This window comes from Hemitrygon akajei, chromosome 14 (genome assembly GCF_048418815.1).
Source record: "Hemitrygon akajei chromosome 14, sHemAka1.3, whole genome shotgun sequence".
Lineage (NCBI taxonomy): Eukaryota > Metazoa > Chordata > Chondrichthyes > Myliobatiformes > Dasyatidae > Hemitrygon > Hemitrygon akajei.
In genome coordinates this window covers 93,734,961-93,759,270 of record NC_133137.1, presented here as the reverse complement: position 1 = coordinate 93,759,270, position 24,310 = coordinate 93,734,961, and the positions used below count along the sequence as shown (strand labels likewise).

Genomic DNA, 24,310 nt, shown 5'->3' with positions numbered 1-24,310 from the left:
AAACAGTCGACTTTTTGGGCTGAGAATCTTCATCAGATCGGATCTCTTTATTCCCCTCCATGAGATGCTGCCTGACCTGTTCCTCTAGCTTTTTGTGTATTATTTTGCTTGCTGTCCAGTTGCGTGGTATGAGTGATTTGGAGCACGAAATCCCTGCAAGATGAGATGTATCTGCCATTGAACTAGTGTGGTAATTTCCCCCCCACGCTTGCTGACCGGAACGCTCCTCGCATCCTCCAAGTTCCACAGACCCATTAACCTCTTGCACCCGGAGGAGGGCCGTCCCCCGGAAGTGTTCCGGTGAAAGTAGCCGGCCGGTTCATGTGGCGGCGGCCGCGGCCACGGCGAGGATCCTTAGTGCTGTCGCAGTGCCGGAGCCCGGAGGCTGGCTGATTGGGTGGGTTTGCAGCCCCTTGAATGGTCGGTGACCCAGTCATGCTGCGTGAGGCGCCGGAGGGCCTGGCCTCTGCTGTTTTGAAGCCCCTGGCAGGTAAGATTCGACGCAGCGCTGGGGAGGGAAGCGCCGCTCCTGGTCGGTCTGCCCTGGCCCCAGGCCCAAGCTTCAGCACGGGGTAGAGATTGAGCCGCTGAAGTCAGGTTGGCAGCACACTCCTGCTCATCAGCCCGGTCGCTGGATTTGCAACACCTTCACTTTTAACGTTTCGACAACTGTATGAGATTTTATGCCGTGATTTTTCTTCCACCTTGATGAGACTTGAGCGTTATACTTCACAGTATTTAGAGTATGGAGCCGTAGGTGGTTCTGAGAATCTGCAACTGAGGGTTGAGTGTGGTGTGCAGGACGGGATATTGTTTTATAATTTCATTTTATACTGAGATGAGAAATTACTTTGCACTGAGTCTTTAAAATTTTCGACCTAGGAGGACAGTTAAGTATGCTTAGTGGTTGAGTATATTCGTGGCTGAGCATGGTAGAACTTTTGATTTGGAAGTAAATTGGGATATGGGCATTCGAGAGACAAAAGGATGAAGTGTACAAGCTGAGATCTAATTGAATAGTTGTAACCATCGAGATTGAAGATTTCAGAGGTCAGTGATGATCTGTAACCTGCAAGTTAGTGAAACAACACTAGATTGTGGCACGGTAGTGTAGTGGTTAGCACAACGCTTTACAGTACCAGCAATGCAGGTTCATTTCCTGCTGGTGTCTGTAAGGAGATTGTATGTTCTCTCCATGACTTCTAGGTTTCCTCCAGATGCTCTGATTTCCTCCCACAGTTCAAAGGAAATTGGTCATTGTAAGGGTTAAATCGAGGGTTGATAAGCGACACAGCTCACTGGAAGGGCTTATTCCACACTGTATTTCAATAAATAAATATTGCATCAGAGTGGCAAATGATTTTCGTTATAGGTATTTTAAGAATTTCAAGGTTAAGTGCTAGTCAAATTATGACAAGTTTTGATTTTGATAATACATGAGTCCTTTATGAAATATGATGCATTCCAATTTTGTTGAGGTTAGCTATTTGTATAATCTATTCTATATCGTATAATCAACTGATAGATTTTAAATGAAAAAAAGGTTTATTTTTAATTAGAGGAAGTGAAGGGGAAGAGGAAAGCAAATAATGTTTGCATTGATTTTTTTTTCCGGGGAGTAACTAAAAGTTGAGGAAGGAAAGAAAAGGAGAGGTGACAAGTTGCAAGAATAGTATTTTATAAACCGTAGAGAAGAAAGCAGAAAGCTTCCCAGTGGATCATGTGATGTAGGTGAAGTGCAGAAACATGACAACGAGCAAAATTAGATCTTGAAAGCAAAGCAAAGAATTTGTGAAGGAACCAACAAGATGACGAAAGGCCAAGTTGTTCACTGAAGATCTGTAAGACAACAGTCACTGTTGTCTTACATTGAGTATTTTCTTATTTGCCAAATGCTCCACAAAGACTGGAACTGAGAAACACTGGAACAATGGTTAACCCTAAACTGAATTTCATATGTCATAAATGTTGGGGATGATAGAGGCAATAGCTGGCAGTGAGGGGTATTAGACAGGGTATGAGAATAAAAAGTAATATGTTACTATAAATTGGAGGGAACTGAAGGCATGCTGGGAAATATATTAATGAAATTCTAACAAAGTCTATCTGAAATCCTGAAACAAATAAAACAGATGGATAACCCACACATAAAGAACTGTTTGGCTATCTTCAGATGCCATGGAAACATCCTCTCTTTGCAGTCTCCTTGTTGACAGTTTAATCAGCATTAATCTGACAAGGGAGAAACATGTTTTACCTTTTAGTTATCTCAGCATGAAATTTTAGAACGTGTTGTTGGCAAAAATCATAGCGGCTTGGTAGTGGACAGCTGCGCAGCAATCTGGTACTTTCAGCCATGATTGATGTGGTATCAAGCCTAATGTCTCTGGTCTCATGGGCAAGAGGTAAGTCCATGCTCATGCTTTGCTGAGGTTCCTTTAATAAACTTGATTTTGTTAAGCATAGTTGCTGTTTGTGCTTCAGTCCAGTACTTGTAGAATAACCTGCTATCTGCATGTGGTTTTAGTGTTACTATGCATCAACGTTTGTATGGCTAAGTAAAACCAGTTGGTGTTGGGTTGAATACTGATAGCTGGACCTCCATTGACTGAAAATAAAGCAAATCTTGCATTTAAAAACAAAGCACACTCTGCAGATCAGAATCAAGTTTATTATCACTGATGTATGTCGTGGAATTTGATGTTTTGTGGGAGCCGTACAGTTCAAGACATAAAAATTACTCTCAGTTACAGTTAAAATAGTCCTAGGGGAATAGTGAGTAGTGTTCATGGACCATTCAGAAATCTGATGGCATTGAGGAAGAAGCTGTTCCTAAAACATTGAGTGAGGGTTTTCAGGCTTCTGTACTCTTCCCTAACAGTATTATTGAGATGAGGGTATGTCCCAATTGTAGGACCTTAATAATGGATGCCGTCATCCTGAGGCACTGCCTTTTGAAGGTGTCCTTGATAGTGGGGAGCCGTGTGCTTGTGATGGAGCTGGCTAGGTCTAGAATCCTCTGCAGCCTCTTTCAATCCTGTGCACTTGAGCCTTCATTGCAGGTGGTGATGCTACCAGTCAGAATGGTCTCCACTATACATCTGTAGAAACTTACTGAAGTCTTGGGTGACTTACTAAATCTCCTCAAACTTCTAATGATGTATAGCTGCTGTCACGTCATGCCTGCTCGATTGCATCAATATTGTTGGGTCCAGGATAGATCCTCTCAGATACTGATGCCCAGGAACTTGGGCCTGCTCACCCACCCTTTCCACTGCTGATCCCACATTGCGATTTACTAAGATGGGCTGAACTATTTATTTACTTTATGATATTCAAAATTTATTTACTCTACTTTGTGAAATGCTTACCTCTCCAAAATAATGTCAATGGATGTGGGTTCATAATAAATTTATTTTTTAAAAAAATTTTTTAATTAGTTTTTCAAAACATTTTACAAAATTAAAAACCCCAAATCCCAATGAGGAGCATTAATACAGAGCAAGGTTAAGCATACAATATCAATATGCTACAGAGGAAGAGAATTTAACAAAAAAGCACCTAAATTAAAGACAAGTGAGCTTAGTGTCCTCCCCAAACCCCACAACACAAGAAAAAAAAACAACAATTCCAGACCAACCACCACACAATATAGAGAGTATAAGTCCGGACAATCAAACTCCCAGACTGTGAATACACTTAGCAACAGAGGATAATAATGCCTACTACCAGAAAAGAAAGGGAGCTGAAAGCAAGGGACCGAAGGGAAAAAAAAAACCCTAGTCAAGAGGAAGGTTATGAAAGTAGTCGATAAAAGGCCCCCAGATCTTATGGAACTTTAAATCCGAATTGAGAGCTGAATAATGAACGAATATGAGTTTCTTGGAGGAAAGCAATGTCAGCTTTGAGTTGTTTAATATGTGAGAATACCTTCCTCCTTTTAACAGGGTGGTTCAGTCCCTTTACATTCCAGCTCACAAATTTAAGTGCACTAGCCATTATCAATTACTAATGCATAAAAGGCAGCAGGCATATAAAAAGTCAAGCAGTACAATAGCAGTCTGGGAGCAGAGATGTAAACATAGATTCGTAAGGTCAAAATATAAACATGTCCTAAACAATAAAGAAATGTTGGAACTGGAAAACCCACCCCACCCACACAACCCAAAACTAGACGGCTACCAAAACAAGTAGCTAGCTCTACCAAAGAAATTAACCCAAATACAACTTCCAGATCTGTGTCATTGACAGCAGTTCCGTATAAATGCTATAACAAACAGTAACTAGTTTATGCACTAGGAAACATAACTACAGATTAGAACGCCTTCTGCCGAGATATACAACTTAATACAGAGAAAATCGGAAGAAAACCAAAACTAATCTACCCGCGAAATATTATAGAAGGATAAAGTAAGAGAAAGGGAAAAAAAAAGGTAAGAAGGAAAAAGAAAAAAAAGAGGAAGGGGAAAATTGTAAATTCAAGACGAGTATTTATCAACCGTTTACCGAGAAGGGAGAAAAAAACATTCAGAGAATGGAAAAAAAAGGGGGTGAAGAAAAGAAAAAGAAAATAAATAAGTATTTAAAACAGAGGAAAAATAAATCAGCAGTTGAACTGTGAACGGACAAACAGGGAGGCCTTCATTAAAGACTTCAAACCTCCAAAACAAGTTAGATTTAGTTGTAGAACTCTGTAGGTAAAGTTATACAGAGGTGAAAATAGATTACACACACACTAAATCCCGGGAGAGATTGTCAACAGCCTTTAGAGTTTCAGTGAATAATGTCTGAGTGATTCAAGTGAATTCCGAGTCCAGAGAAAGTAATTTTACTACGAGGAGTACTTATCCACCATTTTAGGAAGTCCGATCAGATTCCGAAGATGACTGGATAGCCGGAAGACTTGCCACAAACGCTTCGGCTTCCCTCGCTGATTTGAACCACTTGAATTCCCCGGTATTAAACTTGATTCTTAGGTCAGCAAGATTACGAAAGGAAGGTTTGAAACCACGATCAAAAAGCACTTTCATTACGCCTTTATACTCAGCGCGCATCTTTAAAGTCTGGGGTGCAAAATCTTCCACAAAGCGAATGGTTGTATCCTGGAAAGAAAAAGAGCCTCTGCGACGTGCCTCTACAATCAGACTGTGTTTTACCTGGTATTGATAGAAACACAAGATTACTGGTCGCGGACGGGTGCCCAGAATTCCGGGGGGGACATTAACTCTGTGTGCCCGTTCGAGCTCGGGCGGGTTTGGAAGCAGATCCTTCCCGAATATCTCACAGAGAAACTCGGCGAAAAACTTCACGGTTGATCCCTTTTCAGTCGCCTCTGATAATCCCAGAATTCTGATGTTACAGCGTCTGCTACGATTTTCGAGATCCACCATTTTGGAAAGAAGTTTGTTAGATTTTTCCTCTAAGCTGGAACAGAGAGTCTCCAAGTATCGAACCCGACTTTCTAAAGCTTCAGAAGTCGAATCGATGCGAGATAGGTGTTCAGCATGTTTGTCCACTTTATCGTTGATTCGATCCAGTTTGTCTTCTAACTGTTTGAAAGCGGTTTTAATTTGCTTTAAGATTTTGTCTCGGAGATTTTCAAGTGCCTTCATCGTCACGCCCGACGAAGTCGTAGTTTCTTTTCTCCCGGATTTAGAGCTCTTGCTAGACATTGTAGGTTAGATATATTCACAGGCAAGTAAGAGATACCGAAAAAATTCCTATCTAAGCTTTATAAAATGGAGACATTTAGTGCAAAGGTAGCGACAGTAACGGAACAAAAGTTCGGAGCAGCTAAGCAATCGCCATGTTACCGGAAGTCCATGATAATAAAAATTTAACATAAATTATTTCACAATGTTTTTTTCCAAACTCGATATTAAGCATGGTTAATACATAAGTTGGCTAGAAACACATTATAAATCTAACCCTGCTGTTTGCTATTGAGAACATCAATTAACATGGTAGATTTGAGAGATCAGTGGGGAAGCAGTAAATTAGCTGGTTTATTAATGGTGACCTGGTTTGATCTTTGTTGAACCGTGCATTGAACAGCATGTTTAAATAGTATCACAGATAATCTATACAAGCTAGGCATGCTGCCACTAACATTAAAGGTTTGTATAATTACTGAGCAAAGAAAAAGGCAAAAGCAGCATGTCAATTACTATTTGTAATTCTATAATTTATAATGCAGGTGCGTATACATTACATTTTCAGTAATCAATTTCTATGTTTGGTTCTGATATAGTTTTAAATGCTGTCCTAAACCCCAGTGACACAACAGGCACTAACTATACTTTTAAGTACTCTGCAATACTTGATAGAAAAAACTGGGGTTAATTTTGCTACTGGTTCTCATTTTATCACTTCTTTGACCAGAAATTTTGTACCTCTTGTTAAATTTCAATGCATCAGCCATTCCTATAACAATATTAATGCTGAATATTGACTGGAAAAGCAGTGAAGAAACAGGTATCATTTTTATGTAGTTTCAAATCAGCAGTACCTCAAGCACTTTGCAATATATGAATGAGTTTTGAAGTGGCATAGTTTTTTGTGAAGAGATTATGCACTCAAGTAACAGACTGCTGGAGAAACTCGACAGCATCAGTGAAGGTGGGAAAGGAATTGCCAGCCTTTCAGGATTAAACCCTGCATCAGTTCACATCTTCAGTGGGATGAACCTACAATATTCTAATTTTGGACAAATCTGGTTTCACTGTGATGATTAACGGGTAAAGCTTCTCAGCAAGTCATATGAAAGCCACCACTGGTGGGGGAGGAAATCTGTAACAATAACGTTTAAGTTTATTAGAAGTTAACCTTGTTGCCAATCTGGAGTCTTTTAAATACAGTAGATCTAGATTGATTCCAAAAGGAATTGTTTTTAATCTTAGCAAAATACCACATCAGTTTAAATTTGTTATTTATTATTTGGAGATTTAGTCCACACTGAAAATGCACAGTTTAGAGTTAAATTTCAGTGCTTCATGAAAAGGCCTCTTCAGTGAATAATAATCTTAACTCTGTTTCAGAATTTTTAACTTTTTAAATCTATGTTTCTGAACCTGAGGTTCAATTTATATAGTTTTTTTTATTTTAAAAAGTATTCGGTGAGATGAATCTTGAGTGGTGTGCTAGTTCTTGGGCTAGATATTCACACAGGTTTTGTAGTTAGTATCTGCCATGCACAGAGCTTATTGACTACCCACAGCTTTTTCATAGATCTTGAGCAGCAGTTTGCACCCAATGCAGGGACCCTGAGCACTTGTAATCAGGATGGGATACAATGTCTGTCTGAAGAACGTTCACTGAGATGTGAGGCTAATCGTGTCTAAAATGTAGCTTTGAGCACAAATGATGTAGAAGTAGGGGATGATAATTAAATTAAATTACAGTTTATAAAAATCTTTCCTGTGTAGTATTGAGATTTCATCATTTTTTTAGCTCTGGAAAATGGGTTGATTGTAATTAAGACTTGATTGTGGTATTTACATTTGAGATGTACGAATGTTAACTTAATAGGTTTAATGAATAATCACAACTCTACAACCTTGTGTATTTCAGTGGTGATTCTATTGATTTCGTTACTAGTCTAGTGAAATGGAGTAAATCAAACAGCAATATATAGATTTTGGCATTTAACTATTCAGGTTTAGAATTCACTTTAATTTACTCCAAAAATGAGTGCTGTGAACTCGCTATCATTCACTATGCAAAATTTTTGAAATGCATTGTCTTAGGACTGAATTAAAGGAACAGCCTAGCCTCTGTTCATTGTTTCCTGCTTTGTAGATTTTTAAAATCCAAATATTAACCATCATTGTTTTCTGATTTTAATCTCTTTCATATACCACACCCAGAATTTTAGTTCTTTTCTTGGCTTGTTGCTCCATTAGAGTACAGTAGTAGTAATAATATTTTTAGTTATTGTCATAAGAACGTCTGTATCAGCAAGACCTTTTCAAGTGATCTCATTTTCCATGCAGCTTCTGTACTGTGCCCAGTGGAGCCAGTTGGAAGATGGTTTGAGGCTCTTGTAAAGAGACGGGCAAGGAATGTATCAGCTTCCTTTCATGAATTGGAAGATGAGAAAGAATCATCTTCTGAGTCAGAAGATGAAGAATTACAACTTGAGGAATATCCATTGCTGAAAACACTTGAGCCAAAAGACTGGAAGGTATGTATAGGTGTACGGTATTTAAAATTTCTGTCTGCAGTCAAATAGCAATTTAAGCATGTTAATACATTTTTGTATTCTTAATTTATTCATTTGCTTTGATTCTTGAGCCATTTTGTCAGTTTTAATTTGTTGGTTATATCTGGTTAATTTTCCTTAATACCTGCACATTAATCTCTATAATTTTAAAAAGTCAGGTTGTTTATTTTAATCTAGTTCATTGTCATTGAGAATTGATAAAGATTTCCATGATAGCTTTGCCACATCAGCCTGTTGACCATAAATGAATGCTACTTTAAAAATAGAAAATGTTGGAAATAGTACATTAACAACATCTGGTGAGCGAAGCTGCACTTAACATTGTACTAATAAGTTATAGAGTTGGTGAGTCTCCAAATGGTAATTCATTTTTTCCAAACATGCTTGTTGATGACGTGAGCCTGCTGAAAGCATTTGACAAGGATCCACGGATTAGTTTGGTTAAATTTAAAGCTCATAGAGCTGAAGGCAAATTTTTGACCTGCTTTGGTGGTTAATTTGGTAGTAGAAAATAGATTAGGGTTAATGGGTATCTACCGCGATTGGAAATGTGTGTTTAGTGTTTCATAAGGGGCCTGTTCCTGTGCTGTACTGACTGTTCCAAATTGTTTTGTGAGTCCTTACTTATTCATTTTATTTTAATGATTTGGACAATGTAACGGTGAGTTATTTATTGAAATTTGTAGATGGTGTAAAGATTAGGGGCATAGTAAATAGTATAGACAGATGTTGAAATTAATGGCAACATTGAATCTGGGAAGTGGACAAAATTGTAGGATTTACGTGCACATAAGTTGGGTTAAATAAAATTTCAGGCATTTTCTATATAGGGGAAGTGTTGGGAACAAAAACAAGAGATCATAGGTTTAAGATGAAAGGAAGACGTATTAAAGGGAACTTCAGGGGAAAGTTTTTACAGAGTAATTGGTACAGTCGGCCCTCCTTATCTGCGGATTCTGTATACGCGGATTCAACCAACCGCGGATCGGGAAAACCCGAAAGTTCTCTCTTCAGCACTCGTTGCTTGAGCACGTACAGACTATTTTTTCTTGTCATTATTCCCTAGACAATACAGTATAACAACTATTTACATAGCATTTACATCGTATTAGGTATTATAAGTAATCTAGAAATGGCTTAAAAGTACAGGCAGTCCCCGGGTTTTGAATGAGTTCCATTCTTGAGTCTGTCTTTAAGTCGGATTTGAAGTCAGAACAGGTACATCCGGTATTATTTAGCGTCAGTCAAACGTATTTCTTAGTATATAGTACATATTTAACCTTTTTATGCATATAAAACACTTAAGAAACATACGTATTTCAATAATTAAACTACTGCATTGCTTAGTAATAATTGTAGCTTTCATCGGGGCAGGGTCTTTTACATGTTCCATTAAAATTGTTCCGATGGTTGACTGACGCTTTTCCAATGATCAATGGTGTTTCACCTCTTTCCGATCACTTTATTACTTCCACCTTATTTTCAATCGCAATCGTGATTATTTTCGTGAACAGAAACACCGCGGATTCAGAGCTGCGCCACCAGGTCCTAATGTCCACCACACGGAGACATGTTAAATAAAGTCCGGGGTTCTGCTGGGTCCTAAAGACCACCGCACTGATACATGTTAAATAAGGGACTTGAGCATCCACGAATTTTGGTATCCGCGGGGTTCCCAGAACCAATCCCCTGCGGATAAGGAGGGCCGACCGTATCTGGAAATTGTTGGAGGAAGTGGTGAAGTCAGATCCAGTCACCATGTTTAAGAGATATAGGCACTTAAATAGGCAAAGCATAGAAGGATACAGGCCCTGTACAGACAGATGAGATTAATGTAAATGAAAAAAAGCTGGCTTGGATGTGATCAGCTGAAGGGCTCATTCGGTGCTGTACAAACTGTGACTCAGACTCCAGCACAAACTCAAAGAAATTCAGGGAGATGGGAAAGCAAATTATTGAAAAATAATGGTAGTGTTTTTTTTAGAAATAAATGTTCAATGGATCTTCAACTTGTATAGCTAAAAGCTAGAATAAAATGGGAGAGATGTTTATATCAGACTCTACCATGGTTGGAATGTATCTGAGTACTAGAACAGTATGGCATATAGCCCACAATAAGTAGATTAAACTAAGAATGGAGTCAATGGGAATTAGGTGGGAAACCCTCCGCTGGTTGGAATCATACCTGGCACAAAGGAAGATGGTTGAGGTGGTCACTCTTCTCATTCATAGGACATCACTGCAGGAGTTCCCTAGGAAGTGTCCTAGGACCAACCATCTTCAGCTGCTTCATCAATGACCTTCCTTCCATCATAAGGTCAGAAGTGGGGATGTTCGCAGATGACTGCACAATGTTCTGCAGCTTTGTGACTCCTCAGATAGTGAAGCTGTTCATAGCCAAATGCAGCAGGACCTGGACAATATCCAGGCTTGGGCTGACAAGTGGCAAGTAACATTAGAGCCGCACAAGTGCCAGGCAATGACCATCTCCAACAAGAGAGGCTCTAACCATCGTCTCTTGATATTCAGTGGCATCACCATCACTGAATCCCTTACTATCAACATCCTGGGGGGTTACCATTGACAAGAAACTGAACTGGTCTAGCCATATAAACACCATGGCTACCAGAGCAGGTCAAAGGCTCGGAATCCTGCAGTGTGTAATTCACCTCCTGACTCCTCAAAGCCAGTCCACCATCTACAAGGCTCAGTTCAGGAGTGTAATGGAATACTCATCACTCTCCTGGATGAGTGCATCTCTGACGGTGCTGTCTGAAAAGAGGATGTTGTCTAAGTTGCATGCCATCTTGGACAATGTCTCCCATCCACTCCATAATGTACTGGTTAGGCACAGGAGTACATTCAGCCAGAGACTCAACACTGAGTGTCATAGGAAGTCATTCCTGCCTGTGGCCATCAAACTTTACAATTCCTCCCTCAGAGTGTCAGACGCCCTGAGCCAATAGGCTGGTCCTGGACTTATTTCCACTTGGAATAATTTACTTATTATTTAATTATTTATGGTTTATGGTTTTATATTGCTATATTTCTACACTATTCTTGGTTGGTGCAACTGGAACGAAACCCAATTTCCCTCAGAATCAATAAAGTATGTCTGTCTGTCATCAACACTCAAGAAGCTGGACACCATCAGTACAAGGCAGCCCACTTGATTAGTACCCTTCCACAAGTATCCAGTACCTCCACCATTGATGAACAGTTGCAGCAGTGTGTACTATCTACTAGATGCACTGCAACAACACACCACAGTTCCTAAGGCAGCACCTTCAAGACCCACGACCACTACCATCTAGAAGGACAAGAACAGCAGATACCTGGGAACACCACCATTTGGAAATCCCCCTCCAAGTCACTCACCATCCTGACTTGTCCTTCATCATTACTGGCTCAAAATCATGGGATTCGCTCCGTAACAGCACTGTGGGTGTACCTGCACCTCAGGGACTGCAGCGGTTCGAGAAGGCAGCTCATCACTACCCCTCATGGGCAACTAGGGATGGGCAATAAATGCCCACATCTCATTAATGGGTAAATTTAAAAAAAATCCTTTCTGCCTGCACATGATCCCTATCTCTCCATTCCCTGCATATTCATGAAAGCCTCTCAAATGCCTATGTTGTCTCCGCTATGTCAGTGAAATCAAAGCAGAGCACCTTTGTTCAGAATACAAAGGCAATCCTGAGCTTCCAGTTACCAGTTTAATTTTTCATTATTTTGTCCTTGGCCTTTTGTATTCCAGCAAAACCCAAAGTAATCTCAAAGAATTGTATCTCATCTTTCAGTTTGTCATGTTATACTCTCTGGACTCAACTGAATGTTTGGTAACCAGCTTTTCCAGTTTGTGCTGTAGCTGGGCAATTCTGGTGAACGATAATCATGCATAACTTACTTTTACTCTCCCTGTAGACGCTCCCTGAATTGTTGGGTATTTCCACTAATTTTTCAAATTTCCAGGATCTGCAATATTTTGTATCTCGTTCCCAGCATTTTTCTTTCCTTGCTCTCATTTGTCCTAATTAATCTCAGTCCTCCAGCCTTCATCATACTCTCTCAGCTCATTTCTTTTCATAACATGATATTTTTGATTTGTTTCTATCTTTTATCCTTATTTGATAGTTTTCTCCAAATCAATTCTTATATTTAATTAAATATATAATCCCACCTGCACAGCATTAAACAAAAAATAGTTCCAGTATGTCTGAAAGGATACAAAGCCACTAAGGACCAAAGTATGAGGGCTGATGGTAAAATTCAAATCAGCTGATTTAATAAACTGCTGCTGCTATGAATGTGCCACAACTCTGAGGGGCCGAAGGGTACAAAGTAGCCCCCTCCTTCTTGAGAATCGGAAGATCGCTATTAATTCGGGTCTGGGACCCAGGAAATGAGAGAGAATCCTCAAGGTTTTGGAATGTGTCCTGGCCTCAGCGAGACAAAGCCACGGATAACGGCCATTGTCTCTTGGAGACGGAATTGTGTATTGAGTACTGTACTATTCATCGAAGCCCTCAGGGGACGACCAGAGTGGGCTGGTTGAGGGATTGCATCATCCCAACCTGATTGACATCTGAGACCCCGTGAGTAAGGATAAAAGAGGGTCTGGGGAACAACCCCTTCAGACGCACCAGGAGAAACGCTAGAAATCCCGTGACAGCATTTAATAGCGACAGCCGGTGGGGGGCTCGTGTGCGTCCTTTCCCTTTTCCTAGGATTGGCGGCCTCACCAAGGAAGAACGGCTTTAGCTAAAGGAGAGGCCACAAGTGAACGGCCATCCCAACGGGACTCCCGAAGGATCGAAATCATAACAAAAGGAAAGCCGGCAAGTTTCTAAAAAATCTCTCTCTCTCCAACAAAAGGCTGCAGCCTGAATGAACTGAGTGACTTTTATATTTCCATCGGACAATACATTTATCCCCTAGACAACGATAGAGCTTATTTCTTATTGATTATTATTATACCCGCAATTTTAGATTTAGTATTGACGACGTATATTATCTGTATGTTTGCATTGCTATTATTTTTGTGTATCTTCACTAATAAATACTGTTAAAAATAGTACCATCAGACTTCAATGGACCTCTCTATCTTTGCTGGTAAGTGACCCAGTTACGGGGTTCGTAACACTGCTAAATAGTCTGGCTTTTGTTATTTGCCATGTTTATGGGGTTTGTTTAAAACAGCAAAATGAAGTATATCCTGTGGAAAAATATAAAATATTCTGAAAGCTGTAAAAGCTTAGCAGGTCAGGCAACATCCACACAAAGGGAAACAGTCAACATTTCAGGGACGGGGCATTTTCTGTTTTTGATGTAATAACTTCCTCTTTATGGTTAAAACATAAGGGGAACAGTCAAGTTTTAAATGCTAGGAACTCAATCTGAATTTAAGAGTGCATTGGAGTAATGCATCTTGGTTTATCAATTAATTAAGCTGTCCATCTGTATTAATTTTATGGTTAAGTTGATGGTGTTTTAATTTTTTTACAGAATCAAGATCATTATGCTGTTCTTGGGTTAGGACATTTGAGATACAAAGCAACACAGAGACAAATCAAGTCAGCGCGTAAGCATTTTCCCACTAACTGAAGGGTTCACTCGTTTGGAAACCCTTTTAGTTTTGTACTGTGCTTGATATGTGTTACATGGAATTTAAATGTCGTTTGAGAAATTTTAGATAGCTAACTCACAGGCAAAGAACCTGAACAATAATTTTTGATGTTTTCTTTACCCTTTATTTTCAAACCAGAAATTATTAGATTCTTATGTAAAAGGAAGCAAGAATATGATGGTAGATCAGTCATGTTGAATAATAGAGCATGTTTGAGAGTCTGAACAGCCTAATTCTGCTTCTGGTTATGCTCTAGACCAGCTGTGCATTTTGTTTGATCATGTGAAAGTGATGCAATGAAGGGCAATAACATCAAAGATATAAAAGTGTTTGGCTGGAATTTCATGATGCAGGGAATTCGCTTTCATCCTTATTATTTGATATCCTGATTTTTATCTTTATTTTCATTTTGCATTGCAACTTATTGTAAAGGTGAGATAAAATGCTTCAGTATCCTCTACAGGACACCTGTGATCTGAATGAATGGAGGATTAGACATTCACTTTCATAAAGTTAGGGCTGGAATAGCACAACTTTGGCAACATCTTTTTGATTTTCTATGTTTAATTATTCACCTGCCCCATCCTGCAATTTCTGGAGTATTTGCACATTAATGATGTTAGCCTAACCTCAGCATTACTTTGACATCACCTTTTGGACTACTGTTGTGTATTTTGTGAAGACAATAGCCATTGAAGTTCGCAAAACCTTTTGAGACCTCTAACATAATAATTTGAAAGCTTTAGTGTTTGGAGTAATTCTACATCATTGTCACTTGTAGCACAGCTTGCCTTCATCTGAAGTTGAAACACAAACAGTCCAGCTACTACAGTTTCAGCTAAAGACAGTCCAACCACAATGATTTCTACCAATGGGGGGCTAATGCACCAACTGAAATCAATGTAATTGATACTTACACTTGCAGTACTGCTTAGAGGAGCTTCAGGTCAATCAGACAGGACACGTAGATATGGATCCAGGAATCAAATAGCATTGATTCTTCAAAGCTGGAACTTTAAATATCATTGGCATTTATATTCAAACTCAACTGTTTTCTAATATTTGTATTGGTGTGGGGGGTGTCATTCCTCTAATAATAAAAAAAAGCTCCAATTACTTTCTTGTTCAATCCAAGCTCAATGTTTACTATCTGGAAAATGGTGAATATCGTATGTTTTAAAAATATATATATTTGTTGAAAGTAGTAGAAATATGATGCCAGAAACTTGCAATATGAATGTACCTAGTTGGACAGATACCTTGTTACTGTACCTTGTTAATTTTTGACAGGTTACAGGGTCACTGATCTATATCTGAAAACCCCTTATTTAAACACATGTAAAAATAGTTTACAATCAAATACGGTAATTCAATAAATTATACAAATACTACTTCATATAATTATGACAAAATTTTTATTTTATATGCTCCTGCAGACAAAATCTGTTAAACCAAGCATTTGCCATCCTTCTAAAAATGCAATTGTGGCTCCTCATGGAATAAATTTATAAAGCTATTTCCATTTGAATGACGTCTTTTGAAGTTAAAATCTCTGAATCACACTTTTTGAAGCAGCTACAAAATTAATTATACAGATTAGACTGGAAACCAAATTGTATACAGAGAAAGAGAAAAATAATTCTCAACTGGTGGATTAATTATTGATAACATGGCACCATTTGGGGAAGCCATGAGGGCTTGAATCATTTACGATTCTTAGCACAGTTTCCAAGTTAAATCTTTGAAATGAAATCTGCTCAGAAATGTATTGGACAGAAACAAACTTAAGCCACCCTGTTTTCTTTTAGATAAAGCCATGGTATTGAAACATCATCCAGACAAAAGGAAAGCAGCAGGAGAACAAATAGGGGAAGGAGACAATGATTATTTTACATGTATCACAAAAGGTAAGAATTGTACTGGTGTGCATTCAAAGTTGTGATTTGTTTTTAAATATCTTATCAAATTGTAGGATGGTGGATGGGGGAGAAAATCCAAAATTTGGAGTATAACTTTGATGGAAATTGTTTAAAATGTGATTAAAGTCATCTATTCAGTGAGGTTAACTGATGATCAAAGTCACGTGCACAGTTTAATTCGTTGACAATTTTCTCCTAACCTTTTAGCCAATGAAATATTGTCAGATCCTTTGAAACGTCGGGCATTTGACAGCGTAGATCCCACTTTTGACAATATGATTCCTTCTAAAAGTGAAGCAAAAGAGAACTTCATTGAGGTGTTCCAAGCAGCCTTTGAACGGAATGCCAGGTAGGGGGAAAATCTCTATATACTCCATTGTAGAATTAAATTGTAAGAAAGAATTGAATTCAGCACTAACATCACTTCTGCAAATTTGGAATGAAATCACAAGGTAAAGGAATTCCACTCAGGTCAAGAACAGTAATGTTTCACCAGAGCATGCTTGAAGTGCTACTCTTAGAATATGCTGTTACTATATTGTAATGGGTTGTGGGGAGTTTTAGATATTGCTTCCAATGCCATGTTAGTAATAACTCATCATAATTTCCAGATTTTTATTCAGTTGAACAGTCACGGTCTTTTGTCTTGAATTGAATACAGTCAGCCCTCCTTATCCACGAGTTCCGCATGCGCAAATTCAACCAACCGCAAATCGCAAAAACCCAGAAGTGCTCTTCCAGCACTTGTTGTTCAAGCATGTACAGACTTTTTTTCTTGTCATTATTCCCTAATCAATGCAGTATAACAACTATTTTACATAGCATTTACATTGTATTAGGTATTATAAGTAATCTAGAGATGATTTGAAGTACATGAGAGGATGTGTGTGGGTTATCGTGGATTGGGATCGAAAAAAAATCGGAAGTTCTCTTACTAAGTAAGTTGGAACAGGTACATCCGGTATTATTTAGCGTCAGTTAGTCAAACGGTCAAACGTTTGTCTTAGTATATAGTATATAACCATATAACAATCACAGCACGGAAACAGGCCATTCCGGCCCTCCTAGTCCGTGCCGAACTCTTAATCTCACCTACCCGCTACCCACCTACCCGCACTCAGCCCATAACCCTCCACTCCTTTCCTATCCATATACCTATCCAATTTTACCTTAAATGACACAACTGAACTGGCCTCTACTACTTCTACAGGAAGCTCATTCCACACAGCTATCACTCTCTGAGTAAAGAAATACCCCCTCGTGTTTCCCTTAAACTTTTGCCCCCTAACTCTCAAATCATGTCCTCTCGTTTGAATCTCCCCTACTCTCAATGGAAACAGCCTATTCACGTCAACTCTATCTATCCCTCTCAACATTTTAAATACCTCGATCAAATCCCCCCTCAACCTTCTACGCTCCAATGAATAGAGACCTAACTTGTTCAACCTTTCTCTGTAACTTAAGTGCTGAAACCCAGGTAACATCCTAGTAAATCGTCTCTGCACTCTCTCTAATTTATTGATATCTTTCCTATAATTCGGTGACCAGAACTGTACACAATATTCCAAATTTGGCCTTACCAATGCCTTGTACAATTTTAACATTACATCCCAACTTCTGTACTCAATGCTCTGATTTATAAAGGCCAGCGTTCCAAAAGCCTTCTTCACCACCCTATCTACATGAGACTCCACCTTCAGGGAACTATGCACTGTCACTCCTAGATCTCTCTGTTCCACTGCATTCCTCAATGCCCTACCATTTACCCTGTATGTTCTATTTGGATTATTCCTGCCAAAATGTAGAACCTCACACTTCTCAGCATTAAACTCCATCTGCCAACGTTCAGCCCATTCTTCTAACCGGCATAAATCTCCCTGCAAGCTTTGAAAACCCACCTCATTATCCACAACACCTCCTACCTTAGTATCATCAGCATACTTACTAATCCAATTTACCACCCCATCATCCAGATCATTTATGTATATTACAAACAACATTGGGCCCAAAACAGATCCCTGAGGCACCCCGCTAGTCACCGGCCTCCATCCCGATAAACAATTATCCACCACTACTCTCTGGCATCTCCCATCTAGCCACTGTTGAATCCATTTTATTACTCCAGCATTAATACCTAACGACTGAACCTTCTTAACTAACCTTCCATGTGGAACTTTGTCCACATATATATATTTTACCTTTCTATGCATATAAACATTTAATGTATGTTTCAGTGCTGGGCTCAGGAACAGAAGTTCCTGAGTTCGATCCAGTGACAGACCGCTATCGAGCCTGCTCTCCACCATGCCGGGTTGATGTGGAGGATCAAAAACCCAAAAACCCCAAAACCCAATAATTAAACCACTGCGTTGCCTAGTAATAATTGTAGCTTTCATCGAGGCAGGGCCTTTCTCACTTTATCCTTTAAAATTGTTCCGATTGTTGACCGACGTAGCCTAACGCTTTTCCATTGACCGATGGCGTTTCACCTCTTTCCGATCACTATTATTTCCACTTTATTTTCAGTCGCGACCGTGATTATTTTCGTGAACAGAAACACTGCGGATTCAGATCTCTGCTGCCGGGCCCTAATGTCCACCGCACTGAGACAGGTTAAATAAGATCTGGGGTTCTGCTGGGTCCTAAGGTCCAGTGCATTAAAACAGGTTGAATAAGGGACTTGAGCATCCGCGAATTTTGTGCCCGCGAGGGGTCCCGGAACCAATCCCTTGTGGATAAGGAGGGCCGACTGTATAATGAATTAAGAACTCCACCCTTGACAATGCATTCCAATTTGATAAAGCTGACCTATAACAATAATTTGCCACTTGATCAATCTATTTTTTCACTATAATGCCTGGTGTTGATCTATTTTGCGTTATTTATTATTGCAACTTACAGTAATTTTTAATGTCTTTCATTGCTACAAAACAACAAATTCCATGACATGTCAGTGATAATAAACCTAATTTTGATTGTTTAGAAAGAAAATTGAATAGATCTAATAAATTTTACTAAATGGCTCATGAATTACAACAGATTAGCCTGTTGGGTTATCTGTCATTTCAAATCCAGTTTTACCAGACATGGTTTTTTTCTCAACTCTGTCCATATTAGACTGAAAGAGCTTTCTCAGATATACTTAAATGTATGTTTCTCATTTTGTTTTTAGTTTTAACTGTTCAATTGAATTTTACTGAAAACTTTTTCTTTTGTAAGATTTTATCATGCACTGTTTACTAAACATTTAACTATGAAAATTACACATTTTATTCTTAGGTGGTCTAAAAACAAACATGTTCCAAAGCTGGGCAATTTGAATTCTTCCATTGAAGAAGTTGATGCATTTTATTCATTCTGGTAAGTTTGTTGTTTCCGGTGCCTTGTATTTCTGATGCCTTTATTCAGAAAAACATATTCTCTTACAATTTATATAGCTTCAGATATAAGATTCATTTATTTATCACGTGTACATCACAATCCAGTGAAATGAATTGTTTGCATTAGCAACCTAAGGATGTGCTGTGGGCAGCCCGCAAGATCACTACACATTTCAGCGTCACACATTGTGGCGCTAACGTAACATGCCCAGAGTGCTCGGCAGAACAACTCAGCAAGCAACAAAACAAGCCCGTTTCCTCCCTTACACCCAACCACACACACTTTCAACCCCAGGACAGGCCTCACGGCCTCCAGTCGTCAGCCTTTTGGCATCAAGCTTTGAATTCTGATCAACCTTTGGGATTCGATCTTCAATATCGACTCCTAGACCAGCCAGTAACAGGGCACTGAACTCTAGACCTCAAACAACGGGCTAGCTGACTCTCTGTCTCTCGTGCCTTCTGCTTGCATGACATCTGATCCCAGGACTCATTGATCTGGAATAGCCTGACATCCACAGATGTCTGCCTTTAATCACTTATCCATGTCACTGACGATCGAGTGCCAAGACTGTATGTCTAGTCTTAACCCTTCGGATGTAATACCTTTATCAAAACTCCTTTTGGCTCCCTAGAAATCCCCACTGGCGATTCCTTCCCAAAGCCTTTGAGCTTTTCCTAAATCATGATGAAGTAACAGCTGCTTCTGTGTGATGTTTTATAAATGGATCAGCTGTTTGAGTAATGAGTTCATCTCATTATCATAAGCTGATTGTAGTCATAGAATTAAATTATAGTGCAATATCATGAACGATATTCAAAGGATGGCATTTTACATTTAGTAGCATAATGTGGAAATGGACAGAGTCAAGTAACTTCAAAATTGTAGGTTTGATGCATGTTTTTTTAAACAAGCACATGAGTAATTTACAGAAATTAAAATTGCGCAAGTTTCTATTGTTCCATTGTGTTTTAGCAGTGATCCATCTTACGAATGTTTACATTTAATACAGGCCATCCTTGGTAACATCGGTTCCAATTTTACAGATGTCCACAAGTCAGAAAATAAAATATGATCACATACTTCTGCAATACTGTAATGAATGGCATCAAAAGCACACAGGACTGATAAGACAGTAGACGTGCTAAAAGTGGAGAGAGGGAAGAAAATAGTTCTGTACATCAGAGTTCATTCAGATGTTTGGTTGTGTTTTCTGGGCATGGGCCTATATATGGGTGAGAAACTGGATATCACTGTATTTTGATGTAAAGCTTATCCCTTCAATAGATTTAACGTATTGTGTAGAACCAGTCATATCCTAAAAAATTAAAAATGCTGGGAATAAGCAACTTTTCCCCCTAAATTTTGAGGATATAAAGTAAAACTGACAAAATATTGTGATTATTTCCTTCCTTAGAGAAATTTACAACTTAATTTTAACTCTTGTATGATTTTTCAGATTCTGAAATATTGTTTTTCCATTGGTTTGAACTGTGCTTATTATAGTTAAGATTCCAGTTTATTGCATTTCCCTTCCTAATGCCAGTTGAAAAATATTTCTTTGTGATGTATCGCACTAGTCAATATTGTCAGTAGCATTCTTGTCTATCAGTTTTCAAGCAACACCTAGTATGCAGCATGGCTGATGATTCATTGCGATTTCAGGGGCTATTCTCCTGACCTGGTGTGAGACTTGGGGTCCTCTGCTGATTAGTTTGTTACTAAAAGATTACACAACATCAGCGTTATTCAGACAAGAATATCATCCTGATTGATGCCTCTTCTGGGATTTTGTAGTGTGCAGACTGACTTCTTGACTTGCCCATGTGATAAATGACTGCACTTAATTGTAGTGCCTCCGTTAGTCTCGATAGACCATGGATTTGCGCCTTGGAAAGTTTCCAGGGCGCAAGCCTGGGCAGGGTTTTTTTTTTAATGGAAGACCAGCAGTTGCCCAAGCTGCAGGTTTCCCCTCTCCACGCCACCGATGTTGTCCAAGGGAAGGGCATTAGGACCCATACAGCTTGGGATCGGTGTCATCGCAGAGCAGTGTGTGGTCAGGTGCCTTGCTCAAGGACACACACGCAGCCTCAGCCAAGGCTCGAACTAGCGACCTTCAGATCACTAGACAAATGCCTTAACCACTTGGCCATGTGCTAGCACACTGCGCTTAATAATTTAAAAATTAATAAATTAACTTAATTTAATTAAAAATTAACTTAATTTTTTTTCTGCATTTAATAAAGTAATACAAAAACTATACAATGTTTTTGGATGTCCTGAGGATGTATGCCTTATTATTGGAGTCCAAATGCAAGTACCAGTCTGCTTACTCAGTGAAGGACACACCTGCTTTGGAGTGTATGTACTGAATTCAGCAAACTAAAAAATGATTGCAGGGTGACAAGGACTGGGAACTCAAGGTTCTGTTAGTCCTCATTGCAAGACAATAAGCAAAAAGGGAAAGAGGTGGGGTAATGTTAATCAAGGAATATAATAGTACAGTGGTGAGTACTGATACAGATGTAATTGATCTGCTTACAAAGAGCAATTTGCATGTAAGTAAAGAATATGAGGGGAAAGACATGAGACAGCGTAATCTATAGGTCTCCAAGATGTTACATCTTCATAGGACAAAGTATAAATGGGGATCTGCCAAAGAAAGGGATCTACAATTACTTTATGTGATTTTAACCTGCATATTGGAGGAATTGATGTAGGAATGGTACTGTGGAAGAGGAATTTATGAAGTGTATCCTGGATTGCCTTTCAGAGCAATATGATACAGTCCTTAGTTGGGAACAGACTATTTTAGATTTGGTCATGTGTAATGAGATAGGATTAATCATGTAGGCAAGGAGCCCCGAGGGAGTTGTGATCACAGCATGGGAAAGTTACAGATAAAATTTCAGATGGAGCCTTCTAATAAAAAAGCAGAGTTTTCAAATGAGCTGCAATTTCAGAATATGAAATTGTCTAGGATAGATTAGGAAAATAAGCTAAAGGAAAGGTCAGAAGATGTACAATGATGGTAGATCATTTAAACCAATGTTTTTCACCCATCTTCATGGTGGAGGACTTTGCCAATGTTTCAACACTACCAGGTGGACTAGCTTCAAATAGAAGGGAAGAACTTGTAACAGTAAGAATTGGGAACATCTCATGGCCTCTATCCAGGGGTACTAAAAGAAGTGGCTGCAGAGGTAGTAGAGAAATTGGTTGGTTTCTGAAAAACAAGTTATAGGAGGGTACATAGATTGGAAAATGGGAAAGATAACTCCTTTACTCAATAAAGGTGGTAGACATGAAATAGGAAATCGTAGGGCAGTTGATTAGATGATGGACTCTATAATAAAAGAAGAAATAGTTAGTTAAAGAAGCCTGATGCAATCAAACCAAATCAATGTCATTTTATTCAGGGAAAATCATGTTCAATAATTTTGCTAGAGATTTTTGAGGATGCTTGTCCTCGAGGTACAGAGCACATCCTTGAATCCTGAGTCTGTCTGGTAATCTCTTGCAGGACAGAGCTTAGAATATTGTTCTACCCTCAAGTTTGCCAGGTGAAATTTTGACATCATTGTCATTGGTAATTGGGCATGTAGTTATAAGTTTTAAACACTTGAGTTACAGAGATGAATTTCAGTTTGATTTTTGACATTTTGCAATTAACTGATTCTGTGAGAATTTGGTTTATATTTTCTCTGTGTCATTCATTGTCAATGTTAAATTTTCTTTAGGTATAACTTTGACTCCTGGCGGGAATTTTCTTACTTAGATGAAGAAGAGAAAGAAAAAGCTGAGTGGTATGTAATCTTTAATCCATCTTTTAGTTTGTCAATATTTTTCAAGCCTTTAACCTATTTTAATAAAAATGCATGCAAATTTTCTATTAGGCAGATCTAATCGTTCACTGAGACTGTCTTTTTGAATTTTGTAACTAAAGTTGCTGTTGCTTCTGTAATTAACCCTGTTATATCCTCATTACACTTCTCCTCCACAATCATCAACAGGCCACCATTCTAATTGCATTTCTGACTGTCTTTTTCCTCTGTCCTCTATTACTGGGTAAGATTAATTGCAATGGCTTCTAATGAGAAATTTTCTGCTGAATTAGTGATATAGGAAAGAGGGGTCAAAGCAGAGGGGAAAATATGAAGCATATTAATATCAGTTGCGTTTGAAAAGGAGAATTAATCAGGAACAGTTTTAGTACTTGAAATCTGAAGAAAGGACTGATGCATCTGTTAAATATTTGTGTTAATATTTATGATAGTGAAAGAACCTAATAAAGAGCTGTGGAATTCTTCTCATTATAATACACATTAACAAAGTAAGAACAGTGAAGAAAATCATATGCTACAAAAGTGATAGTCATCGAGAGGCAAGTGCTTTACTTACCTGGCTATTAATTGAAATAATGTAACCAGAGTAGATACCCTAATTGCCAGAATTTTGATTTGGAAACCAGACCTTTTAGATACTAAAATTGCATACTTATTTTGCTGTCTTAGAAAAGTGAGGGGTGGGGTGGGAAAAGTTAGACTATTGTACCTGTTACCTGTTGGGAGTGTTTAATAAGAGTAGAAGGACTGTAAACATCGCATATTTTCAGATTTTTAGAGCAAGCCAGCAAATATATGTAAAATAGCGAACTATTTTTGAGAAAGCTGACTTTTTATTTTTTTGAAGAGGTGAATAAATTAGTGGTGGGCTGGGTGGAGTCAGTGGATGTTATTTACATGGTTTTCAGAAGGCTTTTAAGAAAATATATCTGTGGGGCCGTTAATTTAATGGTCATGGAATTATTGACGTAGCTTGGAATATGCCGGAATGGCAGGGGATAAAATGGTGACTGGCATCAGGTGCACTGATGTGACACATAGAATCACATTGTAATCTGTGTTGAAGTTTCCTACCATTCATATTTTCATTAATGACAGTGCAATGGAGAAAATGCAATTTTAGTTATGACACACATAGATGGTGTGTCAGATAATCAACCACTTGCTTTTGTACATGTCTCATTTTCCCCCTCCTCAAATGTAGACATTCTTGGCTTGTCCCTCAAATTCAGCATTTTGCACTGTGTTTTGAGCAAGACTCACATTTGGGCTGCAGGTCTTTAGTACCACAGTTTACATGTTGCATGTTCCCCAT

The 24,310-nt window shown here is 38.7% G+C and overlaps 1 protein-coding gene across 1 annotated transcript in view; it reads left to right on the top strand.

Annotated features, from left to right (window-relative positions):
* The first annotated feature begins 280 nt into the window (after positions 1 to 280).
* The window catches only part of dnajc2 (DnaJ (Hsp40) homolog, subfamily C, member 2), a 41,044-nt gene continuing 17,014 nt past the window's right edge, over positions 281 to 24,310 (top strand). Inside the window, exons 1-7 of the mRNA XM_073066636.1 lie at positions 281 to 490; positions 7,992 to 8,182; positions 13,730 to 13,805; positions 15,659 to 15,757; positions 15,977 to 16,118; positions 19,049 to 19,129; positions 22,891 to 22,956. Coding sequence (XP_072922737.1) covers positions 418 to 490; positions 7,992 to 8,182; positions 13,730 to 13,805; positions 15,659 to 15,757; positions 15,977 to 16,118; positions 19,049 to 19,129; positions 22,891 to 22,956 — 728 coding nt within the window. The 5' untranslated portion in view covers positions 281 to 417. The remainder of the gene's footprint in view (positions 491 to 7,991; positions 8,183 to 13,729; positions 13,806 to 15,658; positions 15,758 to 15,976; positions 16,119 to 19,048; positions 19,130 to 22,890; positions 22,957 to 24,310) is intronic.